Raw genomic sequence first — 17,786 nt, forward strand, 5'->3', positions numbered from 1 at the left:
TGAAGAAAAGATACATAATTTCAGTTTACAACAAGTAAGCTCATTTAAAAGAGTATTTTGTGCCAAACTTCTAGCATAAATCACTGTTCCTTACACCAGAAGGTATTATTAAAGGTTGGTAAATCTGAGCATTTCATGAAATTTTTCAATGAAAGTGTCATGACCACTTTCATTTGTTCTATCACCTCCCATACTTGTATTGTTGTATTTGTATTTCTTCTGTCACCTTTCATAATTTTATTTCCTTGAACCTTCCTTCTATGAGGCCTGATACTTATAGGATGTTTTTATAGAACAATGACCTCTTACATGTCAAAAGATCAAAGGAATTTTAATTTCTCAGTTCATGACCTCTTTAAAAATAAACTATTCTGAGACATGCTATATTATATAAAATATAAATGAAACATTATGTGAACAGTCAAATAGAGATGTCTGATCGACCATTTACATGATTTAAATGGAACACTCATGTTTTAGTTCTACTGTTTTGCAGCAGTTTAAAGCTTCAAGATTTAAGAAAGCCAGACAGAACACAAGCAGATAAAATACAGCAATGTTAACAACACAAATAAGATAATCCAAAAGAGAATCCTATCCAATCTTTAAACAAACACCTGTGCATATATATTATAATCCTCTTTAATAATGCTTCGCTGATAAACAAAATTAATATTTTTTCTCACAAATGAAGTTTTTTTGAAGTTTGCATGAAACATCAAACCAGTCTGCATGGCCTTCAATATATCCCAAAACAGCACAGTTTTCTCCAGAGGGGTCTGTTACGCGCCAGTTATCAGGTTCATTTTGCCCAGATGCTCTTTTGTGCCATAACCTTAAGCAGCACAAACAAGTGATCAGGGTTAAAACAGTATAATAATATACAAGTTTTTAGATAATTAAAAAAAAAAATAGTTTTTTTTTCTTTTCTCTTTACTATTTGTATGTATTCTATTACATTAATAAAAAAATCTGTATATACTGTTACAATACAACATTTCTTACTGTACTCCAGTTTCATTGAGAGTTTGGTTATTCACCCAAACCCAGTGTCCCTCAGTTTTCAGATCATTCAGACCAATCCAGTGCTGTTTTTTAATTTCAGAAGCCAGAAAATCCTAATAGATAAAAAGCATGTTTTAAAATTTTTATGTAATTACTGCACACATAAATTATTAATTTGTGTGTTGACTTTCTAAATTAAGAATTCACATATTAATACAAGAAGTTGTGAGTTATAAATTGATTATGAATTGTTTATTAATTGATTATGAAATGTTGATGAATTGTTCTTCACATCATTATTAATTCTTAAGATCATGTATTCAGTCCTTCTAGGATTTTAACTCTATATTTAACAACATTTTTAATCAGCACCGTATGCAGTCTCTAACTGAACTCAGACACAAATAGATGTTTTTGGAACAAGAAGTAGTAAAGGGTGCAAAAGTGTCAATATCTCTAGGCGCCCTTATCTAAATTTATTTTATAAAAGGATGTCTAGCTCATGGTCCTCAGAGGTTTACACCACAATATATATCACATTTTGCTAGTCACAAGTTAGTGTAGTCATGACTGACATTTTTGCATACATTGCAGACATTGTGTGCTTAGTTGGGCACAAAGAAAGGTTGCTGGATCACAAAGCAGGAAATACCCACTTCTTTGGTCTGATATTGCCTAGAGTATAAAAAGTGTGTGAACTGCACCCCTGACAGGCTTCTTCACTTCTCCTTTCTTTCTGCTCTTAGCCTTCTCTCATGCTCTGACTGCTGGGTGCACCTAGTTCTCTTTTAGACTAACTTAGTTTGATTTAGACTGATTAAGAATGACTTTATTTAAATTTGTGTTATTCAATTTATTTGTGAAATGATTTTCTCAGTTTCAAGTTATGATTATTTTTGTTATTCATTTGCATTTCTGAAAATGTCTGAATAAATGTGTAACTTCTCCAACCCACCCGTCTGACGTGGATTTGATTTTGCATCAATGAATCTATCATTCATGGTCTTATGGTTAAACTAAACCATAAATTAAGTTAAAAATTCAGTAGAGAGAGTTTTTTTGTTTTATGCAAATACACTTCCCCTTATGAAAAAGAAGTTTATTCAAGTGTGCTATTAGTATACTTCTTTTAAACCAAAAAAACAGGAAATTATACAGTCTTAAAAATAAAGGTGCTTTAAAAGGTTCTTCAAGCGAGGCCATAGAGGAACCCTTTTTGGTTCCACAAAGAACCATTCAGTCAAAGTTTCTTTAAAGAACCATCTCGTTCTTACCTTTTTATAATCTGAAGAACCTGCTTTCACCACAAAGAATCTTCTGTGAAACAGAAATGTTCTTCAGATGTTTAAGGTTCTTTATGGAATCATTTAGACAAAAAAGGTTCTTCTATGGCATCATGAAGCACCTTTATTTTTAAGAGTGTACTTTCAGTCTAGTTTTTATGTACTTCTCAGAAATATATTTAAAATGACATTTAAGTATACTCAACCTCTTAGAAAAATATATTTGAGCAAAATTGTTCTCAGAGAATCCATGTTTTCATTGTTATATGGCAGGGGGTACTATTACACATCTTCTGTAAGATGAAACTGAAACAGATGCTTCCACACGTTTTTAACATGATCATCAGTCATAAAACAGCATCAAAACTGTAACGTTAAGGAATAAATTGTCAACCCATGAAGAGGTAATAATGACTGTCAAGCTTTGTGGAGTTGATTGACTACATGTTTTGATTATCACTCTGAATCCATTTCATAGTCTTTTTTCAGCTTTTTGCTCAAAATGTTATTTTTTTGTTATTTATGAAACTTACCTGCATTTGAGTGTTTATAAAAAATAATGTATTAAACTAGAATAAAATGTTTTTGTTTACAAAGAGATACCCTGTTCTTTCTTTTGATGTTTTGTATGTTCAGATATTCATATAACAAAATATACAAATTAATACTTAATAGAGACATAGTAGCATACTTAAAGTATGATGTAAATTTCACTTAAAGAGAACTTACGAGTATACTTTTAGTATAAAACTACAAAACTAGTAGTTTACTAAGAATTTTTACAAAAAAAAAAAAAAAAATGCTACAAGTATTTAAATAATAAACTATCAGTATACCTATAAGTTTAGTATAGTTTCAGTACAAACTAAAACATAGATATAAACTAGTTGTGTACATAAATGTATACTTTCATATACTAGAAAGTGGGCCAATTTAATCCCAAGGAGTATTGAAATAGTACACGTACAAGTATACTACTAGTCAGTGTTGGGGAGTAACTAGTTACATGTAACGGAATTACGTAATTTAATTACAAAATAAATGTAATTGTAATTAGTTACAGTAACGGAGAAAAAATATGTAATTAAATTACAGTTACTTTTGAAAAATGCCAGTGATTACAAAGGGGATTACATCCGAATTTTTCCACACACCCACCCCCCACTTGCAGATTTAATTGACTTCTTTTAAATTGCATTGACTGCTCTAAAATGAGACACCAATGTTTCAGAAGTTTAGGACACAGAACAGGACACATGCTTATTCGATAACTGTTTTATTTCCTATTTGGGTTTATGTATAAACTTTATTTTTTTAAGATTGTTTTTCCCAGGCATTGTTAGATGCTAGTGTTTTCTGTCATAACTATGCAAACATTTGATTTCAAACCCAGTATCATAGCTATTCAATTATTTCTTGTTATGATCTTGTTATGACATATAGCACAACTGCGCTCACGGTGACCCAAGTTCAATTCCCGTCTCAAGGTCCTTTGTCGATCCCGCTCCCCTCTCTCCTCCCAGCTCTTTCCTGTCGTCTCTCTACTGTCCTATCACAATAAAGGCATAAAAAGCCCAAAAATATAAGTTAAAAAAAAAAAAGTCTGAATTTGCGGTGTGCTTTAAATTAAATTATTACACAGCTCAGACTATTTTGGGGCAACTTAAGTCAGTGCTATATGCTTGATAATTTTTCTTGGCGGAAGCTTTTTGTTTGGTTAGTTAATATAATTTTAAAGCTTAATTCAATATTATGTGGACAATTTCTTAATTCTGTCATCCTGGTATCATGGACTTGCTCTATTGTTTCATACAAACGCAGCTGCTGCCATTTTTTTTTTTGTACATTGTAATGGATTATAAGATAACTAACAAACTAGTACTACTACTTAATTATTTATGTGGTGAAATGTTGTGTAAGAAAACTGGTATGACTGCACTGTGTCCCTAAAATGTCTGGTTTGAACTTGCTGTTTGCTAGCAACTGATTTCTCGATGAAAGCTTTGCATTCAAATATTTCAACTCAGATCAGTGTTTCGTGTCTAATAATTTTGACACGAAACATCTAAATAATCTATTAGCAGCTGTGTAATAAGTGAGATAGTGTACATTCAGCCAGTTGTTATCACAAAATACAGATGTATATTATCCCTTATTTATTATAATCTAATTCAAGTGATAAAGGATTTTGAAAGTATGACAGTAATCAGAGTTAAGTGCTACTGTAAGGTTAATTCTGCCTGGTTTAAATGTTTCAAAATGATTAACAGTTGAAAATATTAGAAATTTAGAAAAGTAATCAAAAAGTAATTAAAAGTAATAAGTTACATTACTTTAATAAAGTAATTGAAAAGTTACACTACTTATTACATTTTAAATCAAGTAATCTGTAATCTGTAACCTATTACATTTCCAAAGTAACCTTCCCAACACTGCTACTAGTACACTGACATTTGTATACTTACTACATAAAGTATGCTTAATAATATACTTGAACTTTACTTAAGTATACTTAATGAAATAAACTTGATGTATACTTCTTTTTGGTGAGGGCTGTACAGTATGACTAGCTGCCCATGACTAGCAGTTGTTAGTTTAAATGTTTTAGAAGTTTTTTAAAAGTTTTATGCTTTTTTACATTTTGAACTTTAATCAGTGTGTGGTGTGTATGTTTGGGCATAGAAAAGATCTACAAAGTTACAAATTTCAAAGTCCCCAAAAGGGATGTTATGATGTCACCACGCTGCCCATTAGAATATCATTAAAATAAATCCCGCCTACTGAAATTCAAATGATTAGGGGGTGGGAAGGGACGAGGCGGGGGATTACACTAACTTTAGCTATGCAGCGCGGAAAGGGCTACAGGGCTCCTGTAGCGAATCGATGCATTTTTGTAAGAAAAATATTTACATTTAAAACATAACAATCACTTTGATCTAGCTTGCGCTAACAGTTGTACATGGAACCAATCACAACATATTTTGTTTTTCGGAAGGCCAGCCTTCATCAAACTAATCACCGGAACTAATTGAGCCATTTGTGCCAGGCTTGTACACAAATAAAAGCAGACCCTTTACAGTTTTGAATGGTGTTACTCTTATCTGTATGAACAAAAATATGACGGCGTATTTTAAGCTATTTAAAGTTATAGGTTGTTTCTTGTGATTAAAACCTGTCAAACTACAGATCTTCGATTTGTGAGAATCAATTCCAACATCAATTACCTCTCAATTTCTCAGTCTTACATTTTCTGATTGGCTGGTTATGGTGACCAGGTCTGCTCCTTTTGAAACACAGAAAGCACGGCTGCTTGACCAGTTCAGTTTATCTGAGCCGTAGAAGTACAACCTTCCATAACAAACTGTCAAGTTTGTTTTACAGTTCAAAGTCTGTGCTGAAATAAATAATAAAAAAAAGCATAGCAGTTAATTGCATTTGCATTTGCATTTAATTGTCTCTCATATAGTCCCTGATATAGTTACGTAAAATGTTGTTGTATTGGGTGCATGAAATATGTTTTACTCCCTTGTGTTGTTAGTTTTCTGATCAGACAGTTGCACTGAAACACTGACAACTGATTAAAGACAAAATAATGTCATACCCACCAATACAAATTGAGCAAAGATCATCTCTTATGATCGTTATATTTGGTAACCCTTGTTCCCTGATGGAGGAAACAGTGACATTGTATCGAAGTTCTGACACTGGGGGTCGCACTTTGGAGCCCAGACACCTTTGACATCATTGAGAAATAGCCAGTGAAATTGGCGAGCAAAATTTGCAGAGCTGGCCACACCCCGGATATACGGGTAGCCATTTGCTCACTTGTTTTGTTCTGAGATGTCAAGAAAGTGTCTCAAATCACTCAATGGCAGTTCAGAGTTGTAAATAAAGGACACAACATTTCTGTTCCCCCAATCAGGGAACAAGGGTTTCCATACGTAACTGAGACATTGAGATGTTGACAAATGCACCTCTTCTGCTTGTAAGTTGGAAGCCATTTCTTCGGTTTAAAATACTAATGAAAAATCAAGGGCTGTTGAACCTGGTTGTTGGGAAGTGTTTGCGTCCTTAAGTGAGAAAAGGACACTACAGAGACCACATCCTATCCGAAGGGAGGTGACGTCGAGATACATCCTATAGATTTACTGGAAAAAAGTACTACACAGAGAAGGTTCTGTGGTTGGCTCCACCTATAGAGAGAACAACCAAACAGTCCCTGGTGACAGAGAAACGTCCAGAGATACAATATATGGAGCACTAGCCTAATACAAGAGTTTTGCTCGCCAATTTCATTGGCCTTGTTTCTGTTTTATGTGTTTCCCTGTTCCGCCTTGTTTCAGTTCATTGACCAAGTTTCTGTTTCCACTTGATTATGTTAGTCAGTGCACCTGTGTCTAGTTAATTTAGCCATTAGTCCCTCATTTATATCTCTATAAAGTCTCCCAGTTGGATTAGCCTGCCTGTTTAACTGTCTTGGCTTTTCTGTTCTCTGTGGATTCTAATTAAAAGAATGTGTTTTTCAACACATTCTCACTCCCAACTCGTCACATATTGACGCTTGGTCAGGACCCTTCTGTGTCACTTTTTGACGCACAGGGTACCCCTTTAGTGTCTTTTTGTGATGTGCAGGGTCCTCCATTGATTTAAATAAGAAACCTTTGGCGTCAATATGCTTACACGAAAGGCTTCAGAAATGTTATCATTATGATTAAATTATATATTGGATAATAATTTTGCCATTATGTCACCTGTATGTTGAGGATTGATTTCTGGCAGGAATAGATGTGATCGCTGTCTCTATCCACGTACAGCTCATCCTGTGTGCAGTCTCTTTTTTTTTTTTTTTAATAAAATGCTTTATTAATTCAATTCCACAAAAAAAAGGTGTTATATTCATGTCAAATTAACATTAGCTGCCAGAGAAAAAAATAAGAAAAGAAAAGAGAAAAAGATAGGAAGAAAATTGCATAAATTTTAATGCTTTCAGAGCATTACATGTTTTCATTGCTTTTTTTTCTTTTGTTTTTTTTTCCAAGAGATTTACATATAATTTAAATTCATTTATAAAGCAGGAAAAATTTGGTCTATATTGAGCTTCTTCTTATGTATATGGTATTTTCCTAATAAAATAAACTAATGTATAATATATTGTTCTTTACAATTCATATTTTCTGTATAAAAAACACAATATACAAATTGTATATATTGGAATGCAATGTGACTTGTTTGTAATACTTTTATATGCATTTTATGGTCAGGTTTTTTTTTTTTTTTTTTTTGCAATAAATACCTGTCACTGTACATTTATTTGCCTGTTGCATGTTTTATATTGTTCTGAAGTGGGTAGATTTAGCATAGGGTTGGGGTTAGGTGATCCAAAGGATCTATAAAAGTGTATATTTATATAAAATGATTTTTGCAAATGCATGCAAACCATTAAATGTGACTCATAATGTAAACAACAAAAAGCAATGGAGGACCCTACACGTCCAAAAGTGATGCTAAAGGAGTACCCTGAGCATCAGTATGTGACAAGTTGGGAGTGAGAACATGGTGTGTTTTTCACGTGTTGTGTCATCTCCTGTCTCCCATCTGTCTGTGTGTGGCAGTCGGTGCATCCCTAAATATTATGTGTGTGTGTACTTATACTCACACATGATCCCCAGAACACAGAGACCTCCAAGTGCAAAAAAGAGAGAGACGCTGAGGACAATCAGAAGAACTTTTGTCCACTTAGGTGTAGTGACTTCTCGATTTTGAATCGGATTTCCTGTGGTTAGAAATAAAGAGGGATAGAGGATCCTGAACAGTTAATATTTTTGAAGCTGCAACTATTGTAGAAATTCAGTTTGTCCTTAATGTCATTTAAAATATTACAAACTTTCATACTTTTATTTAGTTGGCTTGAGAAAGCCATCTTACTGAAATGCAATTTAAATATAGTTCAGACTGTTCTGAAGTTTGTTGCTATATTTTTTTTTATTTTTTAATTATCTGATTGGACTTATTGTTTGATTAAAAACATCTACAGCATCTACAGTTGAGGTCAAAAATGTAAAACTTTTGAACGTAATGGAGATGTGTACATTTTTCTTATTTTGCCTAAATATCATATTTTGCTGTGGATCATTCAGATAATAACACAGAATTAAGAATCAAGGGGATGTAAACTTTTGAACAGGGTCATTTTTCAAAATAAATTCAACTATTATTTTCTCTGGTGGACTATATGTAAACATCTTTTATGTGAAATATCTTATTCAGGTCAGTACTAAATAAACAATAACATGATAAATAAACAATAACATCTATAAACGATTTGAAACTGAAACCCATTAAACTGTTACAAATTTTCAAGCATTCTGGTCTGGCTTCTCAAACCAACTTTAAAGTTTGTCTTGACAAACATTTTTATCTAGTTTTTTGTTGTTGTTGAACATTTGATACACACACACAAATGTTATTTTAATTTTGATATTAACGTCTTTAAATTATAGAGTTGGATGATTAAATTAAACATTTAACCAAGGTCTTTCTGCTGTGTTAATCATTCTAACGTGATTTTGATATCTGTTCTCTTTTCAGAAAAGTTTAGTATTTTATTTTTGATCAATATAACTGAGCAGAACCAATTCTTAAATATGGCAGCATTATCTTACCTCTGTACTGAGTGCGATCTGAAGTTGTTGTTGAAGGCATATCATCATTATAATAAACTAAATCCATTTTGTTACTCTGAAAAGATATGTCTGAGACGGCAGATAGAGTGTTTGCCAGAAACACGGAAACCACAGAAATATTAGTATAGAAACGAGTTGTGAAACGAAGAAAACAAAGAGTAACTCTTTAGAATACTGTTCCGTCATTAATGAATAGCTACACAGGAACAAATGACTAATGCACTATTAACATTTTAGTAACTACTACTAACTAACAAGAAACTATGATTAACAAATCAGTAAGTACTAGCACTCAGCTGAAAGTGGTAGTTCACTATTAGCTAATCAATAACTACTGTTCTTTTTTTCATATCTTCCAGAAGACTCTTAAGAACTACTGTACACAGGTTCATAATTATTGTGAATGATGCCAAATGTGTAATTAATTCTAAAGTGAAGATCATGGTATCCCACTAGTAGTGTGTTATTTTAAAGTGAATAACATCATAACTCTCTAGTAATGACTGAAATCATTGTAAGCTTTTGAGGTGTATATAAGGTTTTGGGTGATAATGACTCAAGTGTTACTACATCCTTTTAAAGGAATGACTAATTATTTGGATCGGTATTCTAAAGTAAAGATCATGGTAACCCACTAGTAATGACTCGAATGTTACCAAATTCATTGGAAGTATTACTATCCAAAACCTTAGAAAAACCTCAAATGTTTACAGTTACTTTAGTCATTACTAAGGAGTTATCATAATATTCACTTTAGAATATTGATCCAAATTATTAATATTTTTTTTTCTGATGGATTTTGTAAAACTTAGTAATTACTAGCGGGTTACTGTGATCTTAGAATTAATTATACATTTTTATTCACATTGATTATGAACCTGTATATAGTAGTTCTTAGTAGTTCTCGGGGAGATATGAAAAACTGTAGTTACTAATTAGTGAACTGCCACTTTTTACCAGTGCTATTAATTAATGTTTTGTTAATCAGAGTTTCTTGTTAGTTAATAGTAGTGTTAAAAGTGCATTAGTCATTTGTTCCTGTGTAGTTATTCATTAATGACAGAACAGCGTTCTAAAGTATTATCCAAAGAAAGTTGTGAAAGTACACTTGCTTTAATCAATCTTTTTTTTTCATGCAATGACAGCAATGGTCCTTAAACCAATCAACCTACTTAAGTTAACTACTTAACTACTTACTACTTACTTAACTACTTAAGTTATTAACATCTAGCATACCACAGATTTACAAATGCAAATACAATGCACAAGTAAGAAGTTAATGACATTAGCACAAATATAATATAATTTATTAAAGCAACAAAACAGGTGACACCCTAAGCGCAAGTTCCACTTCCTCTTAATATCAATACAATGGTAAATGCAAAAAGATGAACAAACTAAAAATGTCCAACCTAACTGAACATCAAACACAAACAGGTGAAAAAGAAAAAGACCACTTACTTTCTTGATCCAACATGCCTGCAGCTACAGTAATAAGCCACTGCTCAGTTTCAGTAAAAATGAGACATGAAGTCCCAGCACAGATGTATGAAGTAAACTTCATTATTACATATTTAAATGGATTGAACAAAATGAAATTAAGCTGCGACAAAATGGCCAGCAGTTACATTACTTTAGCTAATTTATGATTACAAAAAAGGAAAGAACTGGAGGAAGTAGAAAACAAGTCCTTCTTGATGCTTTGTTTTCATAAATTAAAGGACAGTTCATTTTTATGAAACATTTAACTCCAAAGAATAATCAAAATGTGTTTCCCTCTTAAGAGAAACTTTAGTCCATTTATGGAGATTAACCTGAATAGCTGTGATTAGAGATCAAACATGGTGGCTGAAAATCTGGTGGTTGAATGAAAATGGCACGGTAAAAGGTCTGTTGTTACTAAATGACCTTCATTTAGGAGCAATTCATGCAGAAATGAAAACATTTGCAATGTTTGAAAGCTGCTGCAATAGCGACATCTAAAGGAGAATGGAGAAAAAACAATGACAAAGAAAAGCATTGCAGCTTAAACATTACTGTCATAATGTAACAATTCAATTGATGCAGTGTTATGGCACATACACAGAATAGTTAGTATCTTTGCCCTTATTTTTTACTTCAAGCTAACATTTGTTCTGCTCAGAATATATTTAGAACTGCTTAGAACTGCATGGCTGTCTTCTACTGATAGGTATTTTACTCACCATAGTAGTCTGATATGCATTTAAAACATTTAAAAAAGAAGCAACAATTTACTAAAAGTCTGTTTACAGAAACAGTTGTGTTTATCTGTATGTTGTGCTGCTGTTTGGTCAGTAATTCAAAATCTACAAGCTTATTATGATCCGTTTCAATAGAAAACAACAGAAGGAGCACTGAAGTCAAGATAAAGTATCTGGAGTTAAAGGGTTTGTTCACCCAAAAATGAAATTGGCCCATGATTTACTCACCCTCAAGCCATCCTAGGTATTTATGACTTTCTTCTTTCAGATGAATCCAATTGGAGTTATCTAGACTTGAAAACTCGGAGTGGCTCTGTAATGTAGCTAACACTTGGAGAGTGCTAAACGCTAGACAATACTATGCCCAGAATGATGGTGAAGGCCTTGTATTTATACTTTTTATGATTGGTTGTGGTTGTGTGCGTAATCAGAAAAGTGGAGCATGGGAAATGTAGTCCAGGGTGTAGTGCAACAGTCTGTGTAATGCGAGTATCAATAGAATGGCAAGGTGCCTTTTGGTGGCGAGCAGACTGAAGATCATAGACAGGATTTGTGATACAAATGAAGTCTAATAAAGCGCATCCATCTATAATAAAAAGTGCCTCATACAGCTCCTGAATAAAGACCTCCTATTGTGAATCTGTCCATTTTTGTAAGAAAAATATCCACATTTATTTATTTAAAAGTTTTTAACGCTTTTCTCTAGCTTGCACTAACTGTCCTACACACAAACTGTCCTGGGCAGATGAGTAGGACGTATGCTAGTCTCGCAAAAAAAACAAAAAAACAACGTTTGTTTAAAACATAGTACAGGACTAGCCTATGTGAAACAGTAGAACATGTTTTTAATTGAGAGTTATGGATAATCTGAAAGCTGAATAAATAGCTTTCCATTGATGTATGTTTTTTTAAGGATAGGATAGATAAATCTAAATACTGAGAAAATCACCTTTAAAGTTGTCCAAAAGAAGTTCTTAGCAATGCATATTACTAATCAAAAATTGTATGATATATTTAAAGTAGGAAAATTACTATTTTACATTTCATATCTTCATGAAACCTGATCTTTACTTAATATCCTAATGATTTTGGCATAAAAGAAAAAAACTATAATTATGACCCATACAATGAATTTTTGGTTATTGCTACAAATATACCCATGCAACTTAAGACTGGTTTTGTGGTCCAGGGTCACTTATTGTCGTGAATCTGGCTGGTGACCTTCGGTCTGCTCACCACCAGATGTCGCCCTCTCACTCCATTGACATTACATTGACTGTTGCACCACACCCCGGTCTACGTTCCCCATCAGCCATTGCTCTGATCACCTGTCAATCACCTTTAGAATTTTCAAAAATATAAAACACACATTTTACCACATTTTACTTTTAACAATTATTTTCTTGTTGCTTATTCACTGAATTTCAGCTATCATGGGTTTGTCATTGAATGTTTGTGTCGGCAAAAGTCTCCTAAAGCACTACAATGTAATAGAAATTATTTCTACGTAAATTTAAAAGAGTAAAAATATTCCCAGTCTTACCTTTGCTTTGACTGCATTGCTCACCTGAAGCAGTTGTTGAACAAAAATAAATTTGAATTTTCATAGACTGAAGCCATTGCATTCGTTTGACAGAAGATATGCACTGACACTGAGTGTTTGTTGAAATTAAGGCTGTCAGATAAAAAAAAAAAATAATAATAATAAAAAATAAAAAGTGTAAAAGGCAAGATGAAACAGAGTGGTTAGGTTTTGAGATTCAGCAAAACAGCAAACATTTGTTTGGTCTTGCATGAATGACAAATGATTAAGGATTATGTCAGAAATTAGAACAAATTTAGGAAAAAATTAGAAGAATCTGAAATCAATGTTTGTTGGGAACTGACAAAAAGCTTTTGGAGTAGGGTAGACCGGGTACAGCTGGTACACTTTTTGCTTTTTCCGTTACCACACCAAAACTCGGGACTGAAAAGAAGTGATTTTTTATATGACGTTACTTGTTTACTAAAATAATAGTAAATATTAACATCCATAAGTAAGTCATATTTGCCACAATTAGCTCGTAAACACACAAAGCTTTTTTTGTTCCAACTGTACCCATTACAACCAACTATAAAGTGTGATCAGCTATAAAAGCTTTTGAAATGTTATACCTTTGATGAACACTAGAGGGTTGGAGAGAGTGTGTAGGCAGTGCGTGTAGGCAGAACCTGATTTTACCAAGTACGACATGTTCCTGGATCAACATCTTTGTTGACCCTGGAACAGCATTGTGATTAACCAATCAGGGGTGCGTTTCCCAAAAGCATCGTTAGCTAACTATGATCGTTAGTTCCATTGAACTCTATTGGTAAAGACGGAACTTGCGACCATGGTTGCTTTTGGGAAACGCACCCCAGATTTGAAAAATTAGTTTATAGTTTTTGTGAAGTTTCATGTATGATTTCCTCTGATTTTAGGGATTACTTAGCAAGGTTAGGTTTAGGTGTAGGGATGTGGTCAAGATTAAATTTTTGGATTAAAATGTTGTTCCAGGAACACATCTAACTCAGCAAAATCAGCATTTTCTGCCATACCATGTCAGCTGCATAACAGAGATGAAGTAGATGACTGGGACGTACTTTTTTGTGTGATACTGCAGTCTTCAATCTGACTGATTTCAGCACTCAAAATTTCAAGGTACAGAACAAAGGTTTTGCTGAATTTGTTAAAGTTGTGGACATAAATGTGGTTCTTTCCATGCACAAATAATTTTACAGCAGAATCAATGATACACACGCATTTAATTCTGTGAACTCAAGTCAGACATCAGAGAAACAGAGAACCCAAGTCATAGACATCACACGTACTGTGTAAATTAAAAAAAAAAAAAAAAAAAAACAATAGAAAAACCTGTACATTATTCTAGCATTTTTGTATGTCACACCTTGGTGTTCTTCTCATTGCTTGTGGCCTAGTAACAGTTTTTTTTTTTTTTTTTTTTTTTTTTTTATATTTTCAAAACAGAAGATTCATGTAATAGTCAAGGTCAGGGTTTGGCTGGTTAGCATGGTATAGTCATCTGCTACTGTAGATACTGCAACTGCACCGTTATGTAAACAAACAACACCTTATATTTAGTGATGGCCTTTCAGAACAATAAAGAATAAATCCTACACAATATCCATACTTGCAAATGTATCAAAATTTATTCACACAACATTTTGGTCCCATGATCTTCATCAGGCATGTTACAGCCTTTCAAAACTATGTTTACTGTGACCGAGTAAACAATATGGACAAATGCCAAACTTTTGCCATTTTTAGACTGTTGACTAGAGCTAAAAGGATAATGTGACAATTTTCTGGACCTGTTTCCTGACAATACTACACCCCACCACTCCTCGTTTCCCTCATTTAGTTAGATACCTCCGATACATAAACATTTACACAAGCTTTAATAGAGAAAATACATTATTTGCTAAAGTCTGAGAGATATGAAATACATTAACAGCAGGATGATGAAAATGTCAAGTTAGGATTCTGGAAGAGCCCCCGAAAAAAAGGAATTTTGATGGACCTCTACTCCTATGAGCAGAATAAATGATTATTCAGTGATTGTATTTAATTACAGTTATTTGTAAACAGCTGTACATTTTCCATCTCATTTTGATTGAAAAAATCCTGCAATTTCTGCACGCTCTCGTAAACTATTTTAACTTTCTTGTTTTCTTCGACGTTTGGGGCCCAGTAAGCTTGTGAGACCCATTTTTTTTCTGTACTATTGTAGCAGCAAAATGCCATCCACATGAAAGAGGGAATGTTCACTTTTTTGTCCAGTGTACTGTTGCCAGGTATTGCTCCAGTCAGCACATGAGCTAAAATTTTATTTTCATTTTTGCAATTATTTATGATTTTTTTGGTCTCTTCTTCCATGTCACTCCAACTGCCACTATTAAAGCTGATCATCTGTGGCACTGCGTTGGTCAGTGTGAATGTAGATTCAGCAGTGTCTTCATCAGCTGCGTGAGAGTTTGGAAACAGGTGACCACGATTCACTTTACAGTTTCCACTGTAGTCTTCATTGATGGCCTGATTTACACGTGTCAGAACAGTCATCTCAGCAACACGAGGTTCAAGCTACAGATGTTTAAAATACAGAGAAACAATTACTAAAACACTCTAAGTTGAACCATACTAATTATTGGCATAGTTACTCAAAAATGAAAATTCTGTTATTTACTCCGTCACGTTGTTTTAAACCTGTATGCTGTTACGTTCTCCTGTGGAGCTCAAGTTCCTCTTGATTTGCTATATTATAAGTCTTCTTAATTTATATTTTTGTGTGAGGAACAACAAACCTGTCATTTGAAAATCTTGAAAGTTAACTCCTTTCTGGATCTTGACAAACATGGCCACATGAAAAAAAAAGATCCATTTGTTTTTCAGGGGAAAAAGCAGGGTTTTAAAGTGTTTGGTTTATTTATACTGGTGGGGACTTAAACCTGAATACACACACAATCATGGGGACTCGTGTCACAGTGGGGAATTAAACTAAGGTCCCCATGGGTACAAAAGCTTATAAATCATACAGAATGAGTTTTTTTTTTTTTTTTTTTTTTTTTTTTGAGAAAGTAAAAATACAGAAAGTTTCCTGTGACTGGTAGGTTTAGGTGTAGGACTGGTGTAGAGCAACAGAAAATATGATTTGTACAGTATAAAAACCATTACACCTATGGAGAGTCTCTAAAAGGATAGCTGACCAGATGTGTGTGCAACATGAGGTTTATGTAAATGACAGAATTATTAAACAGCCAATAAAACATTTGCAGAGGCATTATAAAAGCATTATGAAGCTCGGTCTCTACAAACATAATAAAAATCATTGAATCTCTGAAAAAAACAAACAAATATGAAAAACATCACCTCAGGCTCAATCATCCAATTTACGTCTGGTCTTTTGAAGGATTTCTTCCCAGTATATTTGTAGGCTGAAAAAACGGGGATCTTACTTGTTGTGTCATAGACAGTTGCAAACCTGTAAGCTCCCTTATATTTTTGACAGATGAGTTTGTAGCGATTGTTATCCTGTGAGACTGAATTACCCAGAATACCAGGAATCACTGGAGGCTGTCCGTTTAAAAAGAAATCGCTGCATGTATTGAATGATTCCACGACTTCAGTCATGATGAATGGAAAACCCAACACCAGCAGCACAGAGATGACAAACAGATGCATCTTCATCTGAACTAAATTATGAACCAAAAAATAAAGCTGGTTGCATAAACGCTGATGCAGTTCCACTGAAAGTTCTCACAATTTAAACTCGAGCCTGGTCTGTGGACTAAAATTGTTTGTGCTCATTTAAATAGTGCAGCATTAGAGATCACACCTACACACTCATTATGAACCCACAGTTTCTAAAAATAAAAAAAACACAAGCATATCACACGCTGAGTTTAGGGGTTAATTCTCTGAAGCAGCAGCTGAAAAAAAGATAAAACTGACTAATTACTCACGAATTACTCACGCAGAATAAGCTTAATTACCAAGTATGTTTAAAAACACAGGGAATTTGGCTTCCAGTGCAGAAGAAAGTACGGACATAGTGCAAACATACATAGGAACTATAACTATAATTTATAACTAATATTACACTAAAATAAGAAAAACAGAAAATTAAACAACCCACTGAGCAAAAGTACGTCCAAACGACGTCATTTCAACGTCTTTGTCGGACGTTGAAATGACGTCCCCTGAAGAGCCAGAATGAAAGTTTTTACAACGTCTTTTCATGACGTCTTCTGGACGTCCAAAATTGACGTTCACAGGACACCTCTAGAAGGTTAAAATTTAGTTCAGATCTGGTCATTATGGACGTATTTTCAACGTCTTAGAAGGTCAACTGCAGTCTCATTTAGATGTCATTTATACTGTTTCTGGACATAATATATACACTCTTAGGCTGCATTCAAGTAAAAATCATGTTTATTTTATTATAATTTTTAATAAATAAACTTACAGACACAGTGTACAAAAACCATGAAAACATTTAAATTTTAACTTAAAATAAATATTAATTGTAATGAATGAGTAAAAGTACGTCCAAACGACGTCATTTCAACGTCTTTGTCGGACGTTGAAATGACGTCCCCTGAAGAGCCAGAATGAAAGTTTTTACAACGTCTTTTTATGACGTCTTCTGGACGTCCAATATTGACATTCACAGGACACCTCTAGAAGGTTAAAATTTAGTTTAGATCTGGTCACTGTGGACGTATTTTCAGTGGATAACAACTGTAACAAATAACATACAAAACATACATTATGTTCACCTGTTGGAGCTGAACTGAGGGGGAAAAAACGTCTAATTCTGACACAAGAGAAGTTTAAAACCTTCTGTACATACTAAAAAAAATAGTTTAGCAGTTTCAGTATCATATTAAATAAGTTTGTGATAGGCTTAATTTAAAATAAATATTGCTTGTAATGAATGGCTCGTTTTGTCGATGCCCATGTTAATGAATCAGAGGGTAAATGTGAACGCAGAAAGAACAACACAAACAATCTTTTCAACCACATTATAATCATTATTGCTGTGTAAGACATTTAA

At 33.5% G+C, this 17,786-nt stretch overlaps 1 protein-coding gene across 1 annotated transcript; it reads right to left on the bottom strand.

The window, feature by feature from the left end:
• Positions 1 to 14,191: 14,191 nt before the first annotated feature.
• On the bottom strand, positions 14,192 to 16,503 carry LOC127181740 (endonuclease domain-containing 1 protein). Its single transcript, XM_051136639.1, has 2 exons — positions 16,100 to 16,503; positions 14,192 to 15,313 (listed from the first exon to the last, which is right to left on the bottom strand). The coding sequence occupies exons 1-2, from the start codon at positions 16,415 to 16,417 to the stop codon at positions 14,798 to 14,800; spliced, it is 834 nt and encodes a 277-aa protein (XP_050992596.1). The 5' UTR covers positions 16,418 to 16,503; the 3' UTR covers positions 14,192 to 14,797.
• Between the last annotated feature and the right edge of the window lie 1,283 nt (positions 16,504 to 17,786).

This window comes from Labeo rohita, chromosome 19 (genome assembly GCF_022985175.1).
Source record: "Labeo rohita strain BAU-BD-2019 chromosome 19, IGBB_LRoh.1.0, whole genome shotgun sequence".
Lineage (NCBI taxonomy): Eukaryota > Metazoa > Chordata > Actinopteri > Cypriniformes > Cyprinidae > Labeo > Labeo rohita.

Bases quoted from the DNA above. Each gene is read 5' to 3' on its own strand.
- LOC127181740 (XM_051136639.1), bottom strand. From the start codon at position 16,417: ATGAAGATGCATCTGTTTGTCATCTCTGTGCTGCTGGTGTTGGGTTTT. The intron at 15,314-16,099 runs GTGATGTTTTTC...AAACATCTGTAG, and splicing joins ATTGGATGATTGAGCCTGAG to CTTGAACCTCGTGTTGCTGA.